The sequence below is a fragment of the Heloderma suspectum genome, chromosome 10, assembly GCF_057233095.1.
Source record: "Heloderma suspectum isolate Gila_16-S chromosome 10, 16-S_ref, whole genome shotgun sequence".
Lineage (NCBI taxonomy): Eukaryota > Metazoa > Chordata > Lepidosauria > Squamata > Helodermatidae > Heloderma > Heloderma suspectum.
Window position 1 is genome coordinate 23,209,619 of NC_139467.1, and position 18,801 is coordinate 23,228,419.

The following is an 18,801-nucleotide window of genomic DNA, read 5'->3' on the forward strand; positions in this document are numbered from 1 at the left end:
ACTTCTGAGTAAATGCAAACAGGACCGGGCTTTCCTCCGGGCGTGTAGAAGGCAGGCAGTGCAAGCGCGCACGTCGGGATCCGTTCTGGTTCAAGGTGAGAGAAGAGGGGTGGGGGAGGGAATACCCAGGAGGCGCGGCTCTGGGGAACGGGCGTGGCCAACGCGCACCTGGTTTTGAAGTTTGCAAGGGGGAGCCCGTGCAGCAAAGTGGGCGTGGCATCGTCCACTGGTGAATGGGCGAAGAGATGGGCGTGGCTTCGCTCGCGGCTGGAGAGCTTCGTTGCCTAGGGTTACCCGCGGGTAAATCAAGAAGCGCAGACGTCACGGAGGGAGGTTCCCTTCGGCCGCCAAACGCGTTTCCCCTGCCTCTCGCCACCCCCCCCCCGCGCTTTTAGAACGCCGGCTGGATCCGGCCAATGGGAGGGTCGAAGTCAGGGCCCTGTGCCGCGCTCCTTCCAATCAGGAGGCGGCATTTGGGTTAGGTCAGTGTGTAAGAACCTAGGGGGAAAACAGAAAATGCGCCTAGAGCCCCCCGAACTGAAAAGGGGAGCTGGGAAAGAAGGAGCTAGGCTGGGGCTTCCCCTGGAGGGGGGGGGAGGGAGGGAGCCCCGGCTGCGCGTGCGCGGGGTCAAGAGGGCGCCTGGGCTTAATTGCTTTACCTTTTTAACACTCGGGCAAGCAGAGCGACTTATGGCGCGGGACTTCTGCAAAAGCGTGCAAGGGGCTTGGAGAGGCGGCGCTGTGCGGGAGCGCTGAATAGGTGCTGTTGGAGGAAGGGGAAAAAGTAGGGCACATGGGATGGTGGGTGGGTGCGCCGGGCGCTGCAAAGTATCTGTGGCTTCTTAAAAAAAATAACAAACCGGGAGGGGCAGAGTGGTCGCCCGCCTGTCGAGGAGGACGAGGAGCGGGCGCCAACGTGGGCTCCCCCGGTGCAGCCAAGTCTCCCTGCCTGGGCCCGAGCGCTGCCCGGGTTCGGTCCTTCCTTCCCTCGCGGGTCGGCGGCGCTTAGCTCGCGCAGCAGCAGCAGCAGCAGCAGCAGCAGCAGGGGGGAAGCCCGGCTTGCTGTGATCACGTGCTTTGGCTGGAGCGTTCAGACTGTGCAGCCGGGCAGAGCCGACGAGACTCTCCCGCAGCCAGCCAGCCAGGAAGGCACGGCACGGCACGGCACGGCACGGCGGGCGCGCCTCCTCCAGTCGTGTAAGGTGCTGTGCGAGGCCCCGCCTTCCTCCCCTCAGCCAGCCAGCCGGCCCGGCCCTCCCCCCCCCCCTCGGGGTGCAGCCGGCTCGCCTGGCGGGCGCTCTCGCCCTCTCTCGCTCGGGCTGCGCGTACGCGCGTGTGCCAGTCCCCGGCGCTCTCCGCTCGCGGGGCTGGGTGAAGAGAGGGCACCGAAGCGGAGGGGCGAGCGAGAGTGGCGGCCGCCGCTGTTTCCGCCGCCGCCGCCGCCTCTTCTCTCCTCCTCCTCCTCAGCATGTTGCCATCCCGCCGGGTCCCCAGAGAGAGGCGGCGCCCGCTCGGGGCGGCACGAGCACAGCAGCAGCAGCAGCAGCAGCGGCGGCGAGAGGAGGAGGAGGAGGAGCAGAAGGGGGACGACGGGGTGACCAAGAAGAAGACGGAGGCGACGAGCATGACGAGCGCGGGGGCCTGCCGCGCCGGGGCTCGCGGCAGCAGGTCCTAGGTGCGTGCGAGCGCGCGCTACCTGCCTGGCCAGCGCTGCCCTGCCCTGCCCTGCCCGCGCCTGCTCGACGGCGTGGAGAAGAAAGAGAGGGGGACCCGCGCGCCGAGGGAGGCCACGCCAGCTGGCCCCGCACCTCCATCTCCACCTCCGGGCACCTTAGCGCCGGGCTGCCGCGGCGCCCGGACGCTTTCGAGGGGCCATTATTCGCCTCGCCGGCGGGATCCTGCCCTTCGTACTCTCGCCGCCGGAGCTGCGCTCGTCGGGAAAGCGCCCTCCCGCAGGCTGGCTCTTCTTCGCGCCGGATCGCCGGAGGAGCCCCTCGCCCCTCGCAAGCACGCCGCGCTCCTTCGTGCGCCCGGCGCGCTCCTCCTGCTCATCTGTTGCTCGAACGGGCGTTCCCCTCGCCTCGCCTCTCTCCAGGCTCCATGGAGGAAGCAGCAGCAGCAGCCGCCGCCGCCGCCTCTTGCCGCTGCTTGCCCTTCTAGCTGAGCCTCCTTTGGCTGAGAGGTGGACTCGAGCCTCTCCCCCCCCGCTCCCCCCCCCGACGCACCTTCCTCCCCAAACCCGGCGAGGCAACGTCTCCATATCCCGCCCCCCGCGCGCTCGCTCGCTCGCTGTATCTCCTCGACCCACTTCGGTGCGATGCTGCCGCCGTGGAGCGTCGTTTCCTAAAGCGCCGTCTGCTCCGGGCTCGCCCGTCTCCGCTTCCGAGCCTTCCGTTGGAAATTTACAAAGGAGGCGCCCCCCACCCCCCCTGGAGAAAAGGGCGAAAAAGAAGAGGAGAAGGCGCCTGCGGGGCGGGGGGGCGGGGGAGGAACATGGATGAGAAGCTGCAAGCGCATCAGGTTGACATCGACCCGGATTTTGAACCCCAGAGCCGGCCTCGCTCTTGCACCTGGCCGCTGCCTCACCCAGACTTCCCGGGAGAAGAGGACGATGGAGCCGCGGCGGCCGGCGGCGGCGGCGGCGGCTCATCCAAGCACCCGCTGGCCGGCGGAACGGAAGGCGCCGAGAACGCCGGAGTGGCGGCGGAGCGCGGCAAAGCTGCCCCGGCGCTGCCTTCTCTGGGCGCCGACGTTGGACAGCTCCGCAAGGCGAAGACCTCGCGGCGCAACGCCTGGGGCAACCTGTCTTATGCGGATCTCATCACCAAGGCGATCGAGAGCTCCCCGGAGAAGCGGCTCACCCTCTCGCAGATCTACGACTGGATGGTCAGATACGTCCCATATTTTAAGGATAAAGGAGACAGCAACAGCTCTGCTGGTTGGAAGGTACCTTGGCTCCCCCCCCCCCCGAGAAACAAGAGCCCTAGTTTGCAAGAGGCGCTAGCGAAGTTATTATTATCGGGGTGCTTTTGCTCAGCCTTCCTGGGTTGATGTAGACTCCAGAATACTTAATGTGGGTTAGTTGCCCAGTCGCACACTTTACCCCCCCCCCCATGCTGTGTACTCCCTGTGCTGCAGGGAAGTTGAATGCAAGGATTTTGAAATGGTGGTGGTCCCCCCACCCCCTTTACCCGGTTTGGAAAGAGGTGATTTGAATCAGAGTTAGATAGGCCACAGTGTGGTGGCCACTCCAGAATCATTCAGAAGTAGGAGTAGGTCCTCCTCGTTATCTCTCTTCTGTAGCGGTAGGGCAGAGCCGTTGCCCTTGTCCGAAGGAGCCGGCAAGTTTTGCCAGGGTCTGTTTTGGGACCAGAGCTCCATTCAAGCCTCGCAGCTTGATCGAGAGAGCAGTTCTGTGTCTTCTGCGATTGGGGGAAGGAAAGGCGCTCTGGCAGCCTCATCTGAGCGACACTGGAGGCCGGTTTTCTCCTGTGCGCCAAGGGAGAAGGGGAGGATTCGCTTGATTGGTTCTAGGTGGAGTGGACATGAGTGCTTCCTTTTTTGCGTGGATGGTGGTGAAAGAGAGCGACCGAGCACGATAACAGCATCATGGGCACCACCTGTTCAGCTGCCTGGCCCACCTACCATCCTTCTTTCCTCTTCTCCAAAGCCCAGCAGCAGGGAGTCTGGGGGGGGGGAGGGGGCACAACTCCCCCTGCTCTCATATTCCATTTAAGTGGCACCTGTCTGTCTGGTAGGAATGGAGATAGAAGTGGTTTTGGCACTTTCTTCTGATGTCGTAGATTGAAACAGCACCACTTGGACATGGCAGGGTTCGCCTTCCAATTTAGGGGGCAGGCGGGCTGGGAATGGTTTTGTAAGATCTTTTTTTCTTCTAGAATGCAGGGTGGGTCGCTGGACCTGCTATAACCCCAACAAGGACTTGAGATGTGATTCTCCCCCCCGCCCCACACACACACACTAGTAGTTTGCCACTTAAGATGGCACTGGCGAGCAGAGCCATTGGGGCATGGCTCGGGGTGTGTGTGACCATTTGGAGGTCCTCTTGGGTTCTCTAGGGTTGGAAACTGGTGCTCCACACGTGTTAGTTACAAACTCTGCTAGTCTTTCCTCCATACAAGGGAGCATGTCTGCTTATTGAGCCAAAAATCAGATTTGGTCTCTCTCCCTCTTTCTCTTTTTTGCTTCTGCCTGCATCTGATGTCTTGTATGAAATGGCCAATTATTTGCACAGTTGGTGCTGTGTCTTTTTTTTTTTTTAAGAATGCTCAGTGTCTGGTAGGAGTCTGCCAGCCTGTGTGCCCTTAAAAAAGGCTCCTCTCCACATGTGAACAGTAATTAATGCTTGTGGTGGTGGTGTGTGTGTGGGGAGAGAGCAGTCTTACACAGGCAGAGTAAGACACACACCCCTCCAGATTTGGCTCTCTTGGCTGAGCTCCAGGCTGTTGCCTTTGAATTGTTAAATATTTCTGTCACTGGTAATCGATTCCCTTTTTATTGTGATTTAGTGTAGAGTTGTCCTGTGCTCCCTGAGCTTACAAGGAAAGTGTGTGTGTGTGAGTGAGAGAGAGAGACAGAGAGAGAGACAGAGAGTATGGGGTGGGGAAGGTTCAACTTTTTTAGTTCAGTGAGAGAGGCACCCAGCTCCAGCCCTGCCCAGCACAGAAAACAGGTACTTACAAAACCATGCTGCTTGCACACACCTTATAATGCTGGTGATCACTTCAGGAAGGGGAGAATACATAATGTTTGAACCAGAAGGTGATGCTTTAAAAGGGAGGCAAGTCTGCTTCATCTCCTTTTTTACTTTTCCTAATTGAACGGTGTTCAGGTAGGTAGTGCCCATGCTGGCGTTTGGGCTAATCTCATGAGCATTATTGGGACCTTGATTCGCCCTCCACATCCTCTAAATAATCAAGATTTGAATGCTTGTGTTTGGGTGCTCAGGGACCTTCAGGGCTATGGACCATAACAAGAGCCCAGTGGAGGCTGGTGCCTCCGATGTCAGTGGGGTGGTGATTCCGCTGCAGGTTTCAGTTCGAACCAGTCAGAACTCAAAAGGAGCTATCCAAGGTGCTTTGCACCTTGGATTGGTCCTTTAGAGTTCTGACTGGTTCGGGCTGAAACCATCAGCGGAATCACTGCCCCACTGACATTGGAGCCACCAGCCTCCACTGGAAGATCCTTGCTGAGAGCAAGGATCTGTCTAGTCATAAAGAGCATACTTTATACCATGTCAGACTATTTGCCCATCTAGCCTGGTATTGTTTACTCTGACTGGCAGCAGTTTGCCAGGGTTTCGAGCACAGCAGAGCTCTTCTCATTACATCACCTGCTAGGGCAACATCCTGTTTCCCCTGTTAGCTCCAGGAAGCGCACAAGTGGAGCATAAAGGTAATCGCCTTCTCCCACTGTTTGCTTCCCAGCACCTGGGCTTCAGTTGCATCTTGCCTCTGACCTAGCATGATCTCTTATGGAGATTCTCTTGGGTCTCGAATAGGAGTCAGCATAAACCCAAATGCAATAAACGGCAGTCACATATCAGCAGTGTTGCATGGATTGTGTCTCCAGAACTGTTTCTGTTACTTTTGGGTCCAGAAGCCCACATCTGAAATCTGTAGTAGCTTTGCACTGGGTAGGTGCTGTGGAAGTAAGACAAACGAGCATTCTTTCCATACACATTGCCCAAGGTTTCACAGGGAGTCTGGAACAGAGTTGTGGACCTTTGCCATTGCTTGTTCTGAGTTCCAGAGTAGTTGGTAGCTATGATCTCTTCTTATGCCCCCTGCCCCTTCCCACCTGACAACAAATGTTGTAAAATTACAGTGAGACTCTTCTGCAGAAAACTTACTTTCCTTACATCCAAATCAAAAAGGAGTCCAGGCGTGTGTGAATTCCACACTTTGTGGCTGGCAGTGGCAAGATCAATCTTAAACGTTGCAGGGAAAAGGTTGCGCATTGCACATGGGAGGAAGGCATACACAGCAGTGCACGGGTCTCTTCCAGAGCTGCAACATTCCATTGGTGGGGCCTGTCATGGTGCCAGTTTTCCACGCTTCTGGTTTGGCACTGTCATGTGCAACTTGTGCAGGCAGAATCCTGTAGAAGGGCAGTTGGTTATCATGTTTCCCCTCAGGTATCCTGCAGCACTTTGCACTGGGAAGCTGTGTGGACTTCAAGCCCATGCTAGTCTCTTTCATATGGCAGACTAGCATGGGCCAAAGTCTCTTGTTCATATGGATCAGAGAAGTTCTGCAAAAAGTATCTCATCGCTCCAGAACAAAGCTGTCTGGACATGTCCCTGGAAGGGGTCAGCTTTGGTCCTCTTCAGAAGGTTCATCTGATATTATGCTAGAGATGGCTGCATTTCAGCCACGGATAGTAAGATGGCTTTCTCCCCCACCCCACTGCCTTCTCAGGATAATTGCAGTACTGACTCTTCTGGGATGCCAAGGTACCAAGTCTTATGAATAGATCTTCCACTGTAAAAGAAGAATGTGGGAACACTTTTGTATTCTGGGCTATAGATCTGAATGGAGTCCAGTGGGTGTACTGATATGATCCCTTGGTATCCTGAAGTGGCATGTGGTGGTGATGGTGGGGGGCATACAGTGTAGCAGAGGTGACCAGTTTCCACCCGAGATAGTAGGAAGGGACGTACATCCAAAGAACAGCCCAAACTATTTATTTATGAAATGCTATAATTTGTTTTGAAAGTGAAACCTGACTCATTAAAAGTGGTAGTTTAAGGAATGCACCAGCCAAAGGCTTCCACAGCTGTAGAAGCTGGAAACCATCATTGGAGAAGTGCTGTGACCCATTTGGGATGCTGAATGGTTTGTGGTGTATGTTTGTTTCTCATCCGCTTATGTCACGATGGTACAATGACAGTGGGGAAAGGCCATCACTGAGTGATAGAACACCTGCTTTGCATGCAGAAGGTCCCAGGGTCTCTAGCATCTCCTGGCAGGGCCAGGAAAGACTCCTGTCTGAAACCCTGGAGAGAATACTGAGCTAGAAGGACTCAGTGGTCTGACCCGGGCTAAGATAGCTTCCTATGTTTCACACCAAACTAGGTGTGGGTGAGGTGTGGCAAGGTTCATTCTTGGATAACAGATTTGGCGATGTCCAAAGTGACACCTCTTTTGAGACCTTTCCACCTGTCCACCTGTCAGGATTCCCCTTATGACCTGGACCCCCTGAGTAACTCCTTAAGGATCTCTTGCCTCCTTAAGAGTCCCACCTTCCTTCTTTTAAACTTCTCCTTCCCAATAGCTTGGGGTTTAGGCTGTAGACGTGGGGTGATTGACACTCCAGACACCTGGGGTTTAACACAACAGTTTATTGGTAAATTAAAACAAGCAAATTACAATTAAAGGTATTTACAGAACAGAGCTGAGTGATATGAAAGGCATTAAGAGAAAATAAAAGTTGAAAAAACACACGTTCCTCTACCCTAGCTGCACCTAGACTTCTCCAGGCAGCTTCTTCCTGCTCTGTTCTTCCTCTCTCTCTCTCCCCGCTGGCTCTCTCTCCCTTTTTATCCCCCAGACCAAAAGTACTGTTTCAAACCTGAAGAAATGAAACTTAACTCAAGAAGTTGAAACCTAACCAGGGAGATGAAACTACTTCACTCAGGGATACTCCCTCCCAACAACCCCCCCCCCCAGGCCTTTAGGCCTGACCTTTTTCTTTTCCTCGCGTCTGTAGGCCTCAAACCTTCATAGCACCTTAAAGGCTTCAAACATGCGCCAGGAAGTACTAAAACCAGGGAAATATGCCTGCATGTTAGACCTTGAGGAATCAAGAAGTCAACACCTATTGGGTGGAAGTTCCTTGCACGTCAGGATTCTCATCCTATCAAGCCATTCACCTAAAGTGGTAGTTTTCAACCTTAGGCCCCCAGGTATTGGCAGTCTACAACCCCCATCGTTCCTGACCATTAGCTGTGCTGGGTCAGGATGATGGCAGTTGATATCTGGAGAGCCAAGGTTGGGAACCATTGCCCTAACTTGAAGTGGTACATGTACGTCTTCTCTCTCCCCACCCTGCCCCTGAACTGCTGGGGAAATCAAGTCAGGGAGGGCTTAGCTTCCCGAATGCATAGCAACAAACATTCAGGTTTGATGGCTGATGAGATGCTTGCTTGCATTTGCTTGCGTCAGAAAGATGGGGATCCTAATTGGGAATTGGGGATCCTAATTGGGAATTGGGGCACAGAAGTCAACGGCACTATCCGAATTTGAAGGAGAGGTGCTAAACAAGCTTGCCTGGAAAACTCTGTGACTTTAGAGCAACAATTATAAGGATGGAATAACATCATGCTTTGAGGAGCCCTGGGATGATGAGGAAGATATTTGTCATGTAGCAGATGTGGCTTCACTTTTCCATGCTCCATACTATGGAATGAAACATCTCTGGTGTAGGAGGGGGATGAAAACATAGATGGGTCTGATCGACAATTGCAAAGGAGATGGCTGATATGACCAAGTCCGGTGTTAGCGGTCAGCATTGCTGGGTACCTGCCAAGGCTCTGGTCCTAGCAGAGGGGTCCACCAACAGCTGCTGGCCTTCCTCTTCTATTGCCACTGTAATGGCCTCCTCTTTCATGCCTCATTCTTTCCCTCCCAAGTACTGGCTGGTGCTGAGCGTATGAACTGCCACCACAATCTCCTTTCCAGCTAAGTCCCCGTACGAGTGCCACCGGCAACCATATGGTGCCTCTCCATACCCTGCCCTGGTCACTTTGGGCTGGAAGGGGCAAGAACGTACTGGCAGTGGAAAGTAGTGACTAACTTGCGTCACACTCACTGATGCGGGGAAGGGAAAGGGCGAGTAGAGAAGGAGAAGAAAGAAGCTGCAGCAGTGTAGAAGGAGATGGAGGTTGCAGGAGCTGCTTCAGCTCAGTGCACCTAGGGTGATCTGGGACCCCATTGCAGGGGGATGTTGACTCCCTGCTGGTCGTTTGCCTCTGGGTCCCTTAGAAATTAGGAGTTGGCTCTGAATGTGGCCCAGTGGAGAAATTCCTTCCTGCCCTCAAATGTGGTGATAAGTTGGACTGGGAAAAAATCAGTTCACCAAATTATCTGAAGAGGACATGCAACACAGTGCATTAAAGATGGCTTTTTCATTACACTCTTAAGCTATCTCACACTGAAGAGAAATGATCCCTTTCCTTTTAGGAACCTCAAAGAGGCACCTTCCTTCAAGGTTTGCAAGATAGATGCAGGACAATAAAAGTGTGTGTGGCTGGTGGGAAGCCTGCACTGTGGCTGCTGTCCTGAGGCCTGCAGTGCTCCCTGAGTGTTGGTGATCCTTGTGCGGTGTTGGGGGCATCTTTCCAAAGTTTAATGCTCAGGCCTGTTTTGTCTGGTGCTGTCTTTGGTGATGAGGCACAGCTGCTGAATTTACCTGTCTTGCGACTGGGCCTGGCAAGCCACTGCTGGTTTTGTTTTGTAAGTTTGCACTCACACAGAAATAGTCCGTGCCGGGTTTAAATGGTACCATAAAGCCCCAAATTGGTTCCCTCGCATGCTTGCTGTCCACCTGGCAAGTGTGCCATCCTTACACTTGTTTGTCACACTCTCTGTTCTCTGTGCATATGTGTGTCTGTAATTCCTCCCCTGGCTTCAATATTCCTCTCTGCAACTTACCGCCCCTTTCTACTGCCTGTTGGAGCTACTTTCTCGAGTTAAATCTCTCCTCCTCCTCTGCATTGCCATAGATGGAGAGAAAGACTTTCCTCAAGATTTTCCTCTCCTCTTTCTGCATGGAACCTGAAGCAGGGGCTACTCATCAGTCTTGAGGTAACAGTGGCGCTGCTTCCATATCTTAAAGATGCATGCAAAGGACTCACTTGTCCTCCTTACATCTGAGGTTAAGAAGCACTGCAATTCTAAAAAGTTTTATTGCACACAACTCCTGTGCATGCACATGAGCATTGTGTGGGTATGCTTGGCACGGAAGCATGCCTGGTAGTGAGCCTTCAGCTTTAATTATCTTCTCCTTAAGTCAGTAGCATGTACATATCTGTCAGTCAGGAAGAGGATTTGATAGCTGAGGATTTCAGAGTATTTCCCCATGTTATCGAGAGGGAAATGGAAGAAAACTCCCCCCTCCATTCCATGACCTACTCCTTTCAAAGGTGGGCTTTTAAGCATTTAAGATTTAAAACCCCCAGTTGTCCCCTCAATCCTCTCTCCTAAAACCAATAGAGAGCTTCAGCTCCTGTGCACCATTTAACATACATCATAGCATCTTTTTCATGCAGTTAACGCAGATGTATTATTCACCGGGGCATATGTTTATACTTTTAAAGGCATCATTTGTGGGGGGAGGGGTTTTAGACAGAGCTTAGCAATGGCCAGCAGGAGCACAGGCAGAGGTGGGGGGGCATTGCAGGCTCTGCTTCTGGGACTGTAGTTCCCTTGGTTTGCTGTCCTGCATTAGTTACAGCCTGGCTGTAACCTAGCATTGCATTGTAATTAGGTTTGAAATATGGCTGCGTGGTGCAGCCCACTCACTGTCTCTGTGAGGGAGGAGGTGCTTTGCAGGGTGTTGGGGCGGTGGTGGGGGGAGAGAAAAAGAAGCTGGTTAGTAAGAACTCCTGGCAAAAGTGAACTGAGCTAAACTAATATCAGCTGTAAGCCTGATGGGGCAGGAGTTTGCAGCATTGAGAAGGAGGAGGAAGCTACACAGAAGCTGCCTCAGTGTTTCGTGAAAGGCTGTGTGTGCGTTCTGTTTCTTTATAGAGTCTTCGCCCCCTGTGTGAAGAGCTTCCTATAAAAGATAGCTTCATTTCTGCAATGATAGATGGCGTTGAATGTTTTAATGGTTAGAGCAGACCAACACCCCCTTTTCCTTTTCTCCAACCATGGATTATTTTGTGGTAGTGCTGTGCCAGAAATTTCTCCCACATCTTTTTCGACTGTTCTCATTCAATTTGATAGAGGAGAAATTGCTGGTGAAGAAATTTCGGAGAGATTCTCATGGGCTGGGTTTGGGGTTTTTGGGCTTTCCTCATGTAGGAGGTGGCTGAGGAGTGAGCACAAGCATCCTGTCTTTCATTGTACAAGCTTCTCTCTGGCCTCCTCAGCTCAGTTTCCTACACTTCGATTAAAGCCCAGTTTAAGGCACCATAAGGTAATTCTCCCATAGGACCTTTTTCAGATCAGGACGTGCAGGCAGCCCAGGAGGCTAGCTGTGATTAGGTAAGCTCAGAAACACCAAGAAAATAAATGATAACACATCCTGAAGGAGGCAGAACAATGGAAGCCCCTTTCATGGGATGAGAAAACTTTCAGGGAATTGGAGGACAGGTTTTGGCAGAGCACGAACTCCACCTTGTCCCTGGAGTCAGACACAACACTGCCCCACATGAGTTGTGGGGGATGCAAATTGGGCGGTGGCCTGCCAAGATAGTTGATGCTGTTGCAGCACAACCCCCCGCAAACACCTTACCTAAAGAGGAAGAATCTGTGCTACAAGCTCTACCAATGGGAAGCCCCACCTGTAGAGGTGTACGAAACCCCACTTACCTGGCTCCGCTGGGTTCCATGGAGGGGGCAGGCAATCTGGTCCCCCCCCAGAATCCTCGATGGGGGGGAGGCGTTCTGTCCCCCCCCCCCGGAATCCTACCTGGCTGGCTCTGTGGAGCCGCTGGCCAGGCCGATCCGCAACAGGGCCCCCATCTGCTGCCGGGCTGCTGCAGACGCAAATGGCATCCTGTGTAGGGGTCGCCATTTGCGTCCCTACGCTAGACCATGATAGGCTACGTATATATTTACGTAGTCTATCATGGCTAAAGCGGGGACGCAAATGGCGTCCCCTACGCCATTTGCGTCCCTGCTGTAGCCGTGATAGGCTATGTAAATATTTACATAGCCTATCATGGCTAAAGTGGGGACGCAAATGGTGTAGCGGCCACCACTTGCATCTCTGCTTTAGCCGTGATAGGCTATGTAGATACTTACATAGCCTATCACGGCTACAGAAGGGACACAAATGGTGGCTGCCACGATGGCTGCCATTTGTGGCTGCAGCAGCCCGGAAGACGACCCGGAGCCTCCGCGGCCACATTTGCCGCCAGGTAGGTCCGTTTTGGGGGGACGATTGCGGGGGGTGGGGGGTGAGGCCATTCTGCCATGGATTCTGGGGGGCCAGATTCTTTAGAATCTGTCCTCACTGGAGCCCGTGGCGGAATTCTCCAACATCCCTACCCACCTGTGAGAAATTGTTGAGAATTTCTACTCCCCCTGGAGAAATTCGGTGAAATGGTCTCCCAAATTTCTCTGCCCACATGTAAGGTGGAAAATTTAAAGAGGCCATTTGTGCACAGCTCTATTTTGTGGTTTCCCAGCTTTTGTGCAGTTTCTCCCCCTCCCGCCCCGCCCACTCCAGACCCAAGCTTCATTACAGAAGAGCTTGAAGCCAAACTCTGCTGCTATTTTTGTTTTTTTGGCCCCACCTGCTTTGCCTACAGCTCCGCCCACCACTAGAAAGCTTCCCTGAAATTGAATTTGGCCTTCATGCTGAAAGAGGTTCAACACCCCTGGGTTAGAGTGTTGGACTAAGACTGTGTTCAAATCCCTGGTTGAAATCCCTGCTCACCCTTGAAGCTCACTGGGTGACCATTCTCTAGCTCCCAGGGTTGTTCTGAGGATCAGATGGTGAGAGGGGGAGAGCCTTGTATGTGCCACCTTGCAATCTCAGGAGGAAAAGGTAAATACATAATGTAAATAAATAAATAAAGTATTAAAGAAAGTAATACATCAGTAATAAAACTCTGAAGTGAAGTGGTTCTGGGCGTGACCAGTAGCTGGATTGGAGTCTCCCCTGCCCCTCCCCTGTGCCATTCTGAGCTCCCTAGAAGAAGACTGGGATAAAACACACACACACACACACACACACACACCACCACCACCACCAAGCCAACCCCCAAAGTATAGGCCAATTCAGCCTTCCCCAACCTGGCGCTCTTCAGATCACATGCTGGCTGGGGATGCTGGGAGTTGTAGTCCAATACATATGGAGAGTACCAGGCTGGGGTGGCACATTATTTATTGTTTTTATTTACTGGGAAACAAAGGCCCTATGAGTTTTCATGATGCTGTCTCTCAGTTCTCTGGAGTAATCCCACTGTCTTTGCTGGGGGCAGTCCTCAAAATCATGGGTCTGTGGATTGCAGCTGATGTGATTAGTCCTAGTGTGTAGACCAAAGAGCTAGCAGTCCTGACTCCTTGCCCTGCTGTGACTGTAATACTGTCCTAGCAGGAAGACCTGTTCCGTAGCTGTGGGTCACAACACTCGGAATATATATATGTATGTATGTATGTACACACACACACACACACACACACACCCCGCTGTGGGTTTTGGCACTGCTATGCTACACACGTGTGGCAGGGGTGCCTGCTGTTTTCCGATGCTGCATGTAAGGCCCCGATGACTGACAGTTCTGCTTAATTAGGGAGTTGTTATTTTATCAGTTCCAAAGCGCTTGAAGTTTTCTGCTCCAGCTCATGCGCTCTACTTGTTAATGGGAAACCAACACCCTCTGTCAAAGGAGCAGCAGCTCTGGTGCATTTTAAAGTGCTCTTTGTGGCACGTTGACATCCAAAATATAACAATAAATCTATCAGCTGGTGGATGCCTTTTTGATGTTGGTCTGACAGTGCCAGCAAACCTTAATTGCCATGCCTTCTCATTTCTTCTCCTACATCTTAGGGCTGCTCCTTTGTGGCACATTTAGAAACTAGCGAAGTGGCATAATGCTTGAAGCCGAGGAGTGTCCTCTCAAGGGCCAGGGGAGGAGCACTTGCTCACCTCAGGTTGTGCCTTCTGTCTTAAACTTATAATTACGGTTGCAACTTCCTTGGTCACCCAGCAGTAGTTCCTTCTGCTCCTGAGTAAGACTGTGGCTTAATGCTAGAGCACACGTTTTGCATGTAGACGGTTACAGGGTCAATCCCTGGCATCTCCAGTTACAATGATCGGGTAGCAAGGGATGGGAAAGATCTCTGTCCGAAACCCTGCAGAGCTAATGCCAGGCGGAGTGGACAACAGTCAATAGCCCATCCTGGACATTATTAAGAAGTGGTTGATTACTTCTCTGGCATCGGTCATGAAGCCGAGGTGGACCATCGTCCTTCTTCCCTTTCTTCTGTCCCTCACATCACAGCAAAAGATAATTGGGCAAGTACAAATCTAGCCTTCATAGAATAGTAGGTTTGGAAAGGGTGTATAAGACCACCGAGTCCAGCCCCCTTCCCCAACCTTGTGTCCTCCTGATGTGCTGGACTACAACCCCCATCATTCCCAGCCAGCATGACAGTCCAACATCTGGGGGGCATTCCCCATCCCTGCTTTAGGAAGAGTATGCTCCTGCGTAGCTCTGGAGTTTACTGAGGACACCAAAGAATCTAGTGTCCTATGTCTCACACTCTGCCTGTGTGCCTGGTCATGGTGCACCAGTCGAGAGGTGGTATGGAACAAGATGGCAGCCTGTCACATGACCAAGCAGGAAAATCCCAGCCTCTGTCCTAACCTAGGAAGCTACTTTAGGCCAAGTTGGACCATTGATCCATCTAGCTCAGTATTGTTTAATCCTCCCCCCTCCACTCCATGGTCCTGATGAAAATCCACCCCCCATCCCCAGGAGGGAGTACTGTAGCTCAGCTTCCTATGCTTCTGAGTGGTGACAGAGCTGAGTATTTCCCTGAAAGGGCTTGAGGTACCAGGCAAGAAGGGCCCCCTGAAATAACTTCACCATTCATCCTGCTCAGCTGAGAGGCTCCTCCTCTCACGTTGGTCTGCTAAAACTATAACGTTTGCTTTTTTGTTGGCTTGGGACTGCACCGTGTTTTTGCCAGCACATCGTTAGCCCATTCTGTGGCCAGTCAGTTCTTTAGCAGTGACAGCTGAACCCCGCCATATATGGACATATTTTCCCCAGTGTTTCATGCTGCCAAAGATCTCCCTGGTAGCTGAAGAAGAGCTCTAGGCTAGCAGGCTTCATCCTTAATAGCGGTGTGGCAGGGAGGGAGACACATGAGGTCAGAGATGGCAGAGGATGGTAGTGGCGGCCAGATCTCATCTTTGGGACATCTAGTAGTATACCTGCTCCAGTATTCCTATATTATATTGAGGCGATATATTATATGCCTATGTACACCAGTTGCTGGGGAACACGAGTGCTATTGCACTCATGTCCTACTTGTTGGTTTCCCATAGGCAGCTGGTTGGCCACTGTGTGAATGAAATGCTGGACTAGATGGACTCTTGGTCTGATCCAACATGGCTTTTCTCATATTTGTAGTGAAAGCACAGTGCCTTGATCCCAGCTGCTGTCTTCTTCTTGTCATGGGTGATGCCTGGGACTGGTGCACACCGCTTTTCTGGGAGCCAGCAGCTTAGAAGCCTGCTGGCATTTGTCTTGTCTCTAAGCTCCTCTAAGATGAGCCATAGTTGGGGGTGGGGAATATTACCATACTTCTTAAATGTATAGGGCACTTCAAAGTCAAAGCTTTCAATGCAGTTAATAACAAATAGCATAATAAAACAGAATAATATAAAACAACCATCAATTAAAAATAATAAAACCCGGGCAGGGGTTGAAGTAGATTCTCCAGTCAATAGCAGCCAAGTCTAGTTCAGGCTGGGATCCGGCAGAGCAAATGCCCTTTAGAAATGAGCTGTGTATACCAGCCTCCTAAACCTAGGAATGGAGTTTGCCAGTGGGCTTGGGCTTCCCTGGGTAGGGACTTTCACAATAGGAGTGGCATCCTGAGAAGGTTTTAAATCAGGGATGTTGGACCTTAGGCTCACAGGCCAAATCCAGCCTTCCTTCAGTCCCAATCTGGCCCGCCGGGATTCTCCATATGGCCACATCCCTTCCCCTGACCACCAATTGTTTCATGGTTTCCTGGCTCCTGCACATCCCACCCCTGCATTCTAAAGGGTTGAAATGCCTCTCCTACGGCTTACGTATTGTTAGTAAAAGGTTTACTCTAAAATATGCTAGTATTTTTGGCATTTTGGCCCTGCTCCCTTCTGGCCACCCCACCACTGGAATATGGCCCCTGAGAGCTTGAAATTGAATTTGGCTCTCAGGCTGAAAGGGTTGACACCCATATTTGAGATGTTATAGCCACAGCAGGGCCACTCATAGAAGGGCAGAAAGACATAAGGGAAGAGATGTACTTTCAAGTACCCCAAACATAAGAGCATAGCGGTTTTAAAGGTTAACACTGAATTGCGCCTGGACGCTAGATGTTAAACCAGTACAGATCTTTAAGCACTGATTCAGATTGCCCACTGCAATCAGGAGCATAGCTGCTGCATTCTGGGCCAGCTGTAGTTTCTGAACAGTCTTCAAGGGCAGCCCAACATAAATTGTGTTACAGTAGTTTTACTTAGTATTGTAGGCCTGTTTCACAGATACAAAGTCTCTGCCCAGGTTGGAAAGTGGCAATCCCTGTGTGAGGAAGGAGGTTCTTTCTGCGCTCAGTGAACTTGGCTCACAACATGCATGTTGTACATTACTTGATGACTTCAGAATCAGTTGTTGACTTGCATGAGTCAATGTGCTGTTCTAGCTCAAACATCTGAGATGGAATTTTCACTCCACTTCCCATCTCTTGAAATAATGTTTTCAGTGGTGTTCGCTGTTCATTCACACACTGAGCTGTGAATCATCAAGGGATGACAATTCATGCATGTGTGAGCTGGGTTTATAGGCTTCAGCAGAGGTTTGCTCGCGCCAGCAACAAGGGGTGCTGGCAGAATTCATTCTTTGTTAATTCCAGCCTAGCCATCCAGACTGACATGCGGATTGGAACACAGTTATCCTTCCACTTTAGCACTTTTCTGAATTTTGCAATGCACTTAGCTCAAGAAATGTACGGAAATGTATATAAAAATGCATATTCTAGGACGAAATATGTTTATAAATGTGTACTTTGAGAGAAAATACATTTAGAAATGCATACTTTATCAGAAAATACATTAAAAATACATGGTTTCCACCCTTACCCCAATTTTATCCTTACAACAACACTGTGAAGAAGGTTAGGCTGAGAGATAGTGACTGGCTTAAGGTCTCCCGTGAGTTCCATAGCTGAGTGGGGATTTGAACCTTGCTCTCCCTAATCCTGGTCTGACACTTTAATCACTGCAGCAGCCTCCCCCAGCCTCCCCCCCTCCATATATGTTGGACTGCAACTCCTATCATTCCTAGTCAGCATGGCCAGTGGCTGCAATTCCCAATGGCCATGGTGGCTGGAGATGATGGGAGTTGCAGTCCAACATATCCGGAGGTTGCTAGGTTGGGGAAGCTACACTTTTGGTGTGTACTCACTTTACACTCGTCCCCTTGGCAATGGGGTTGGACTGTAGGAGCTCTTCCTTCAACTCAGTCGCATTGGTACGGGGGCAGGCTGAGCCTCTGGAGGTACTTGAACAAAAACAAGCGGATCTGGAGGCGGAGCACGGAGAGTTTCAAGCATCCAGGAACACCTTGTTTGCATTATTTCTTGTAAGTTACATTGAGTCCCTATGAGAAAAAATGGGGTAGAAATCTTCTAAACAAACTGCTGTATAGGGAGGAACCTTCAATACATGTGTCCCTATTCTCTTTTATTGGCTGTGGTGAGTTGTAATAGGAGCGGCCTGTCTACTTTCCCTCTGTGTTTGGGGTGCTCCACTGCAATGGGTTTTAGGAGAGGAGGATTTCACTAAAGAACATTTTTGCTGCTCCCACTCTTCTGATATATTCCCCCCTCCCGTTCTCTTGAAGGTTCTCATCCTCTTACTTTCTCTTTTTTTTCCTCTTCTTTTTTCTTTCTTTTCACCTTTTTGGAATTGCTTTTCATGCAGTGCTAACTGCTGAAGTAACACAAACCTGCTAAATGGTCCAGCTTTATGATAGCATAAAAATGATACTACAGCAGTGAGTAGAGCTTTATTAAACCCCAGGGACAAGCTGCAAATGAACAGCTTGCTCTACTCTTCGTTTATTTATTTATTTATTTATTTACTGCTGGAATATAAACTACATTTAAGATGCTGTGGACTAGGAGCAGTCAAGTCACAGGCAAAACTCCCCCTTCCTTTCCACAAAATAATAACAACAACAACAACAATCCAGTTCATTCTGTAGCGGCTTAGTGGGAGTGCTGAAAAACTGATTTTCTGGCATTTGGAATGCTACTTTAAAAAGGCCTTTCACAGCAGTTCAAGAACACTGATAACTCAGACTTGAAGTTACTGAAGTTATTGAAGCTAGCCATTGGCAAATCTGAACAGGTGGAACGTAGAAAGACAGCAAGTTCTGCCTGGAGCAGCTGCTTCTGTTTGAATGACATGCAGTTTGCACATTCCTGTGATGTTGCTAGCAGAGAATGCTGGGATGACGAGGTTGGGGCATCATAGAGTTGGAAAGGATCTCTATCACAGAATGATAGAGTTGGAAAGGATCTCAGAGGACATCTAGGCTCAATGCAGGATGTGCAATGCAGGATGCAACTACAGCTCCTCTGAAAGATGACCATCTAGACTGCTTAAATACCTCCAGCGAAGGACAGCCCAACTCTTCCTGGACAGTCCATTCTGTGGTCGAACAGAAAGGAATCATTTCTCCTAATGATTAGCTCGAGGGTGTTGAACCTCTGTCTTGGGGGCTGCATTCCAGTAGTGGGTGGGGCTGAAGGCAAAATGGGGTGGAGCCAAAGGCAAAGGGAGCAGTCCAAAATACCAGCATATTTTAGCTTAAAGCTCTTATTG

The 18,801-nt window shown here is 51.1% G+C and overlaps 1 protein-coding gene across 2 annotated transcripts in view; it reads left to right on the plus strand.

Moving 5' to 3' along the window:
- Positions 1-2,493: 2,493 nt before the first annotated feature.
- The window catches only part of FOXO6 (forkhead box O6), a 180,549-nt gene continuing 164,241 nt past the window's right edge, over positions 2,494-18,801 (plus strand). The window contains exons 1-2 of one of the 2 annotated variants that reach the window (XM_084815565.1): positions 2,524-2,603; positions 2,724-2,946. In XM_084815565.1, coding sequence (XP_084671691.1) covers positions 2,884-2,946 — 63 coding nt within the window. In that variant the 5' untranslated portion in view covers positions 2,524-2,603; positions 2,724-2,883. Of the gene's footprint in view, positions 2,947-18,801 lie in introns of both variants that reach the window. The other variant, XM_084815564.1, reaches the window with a different exon arrangement.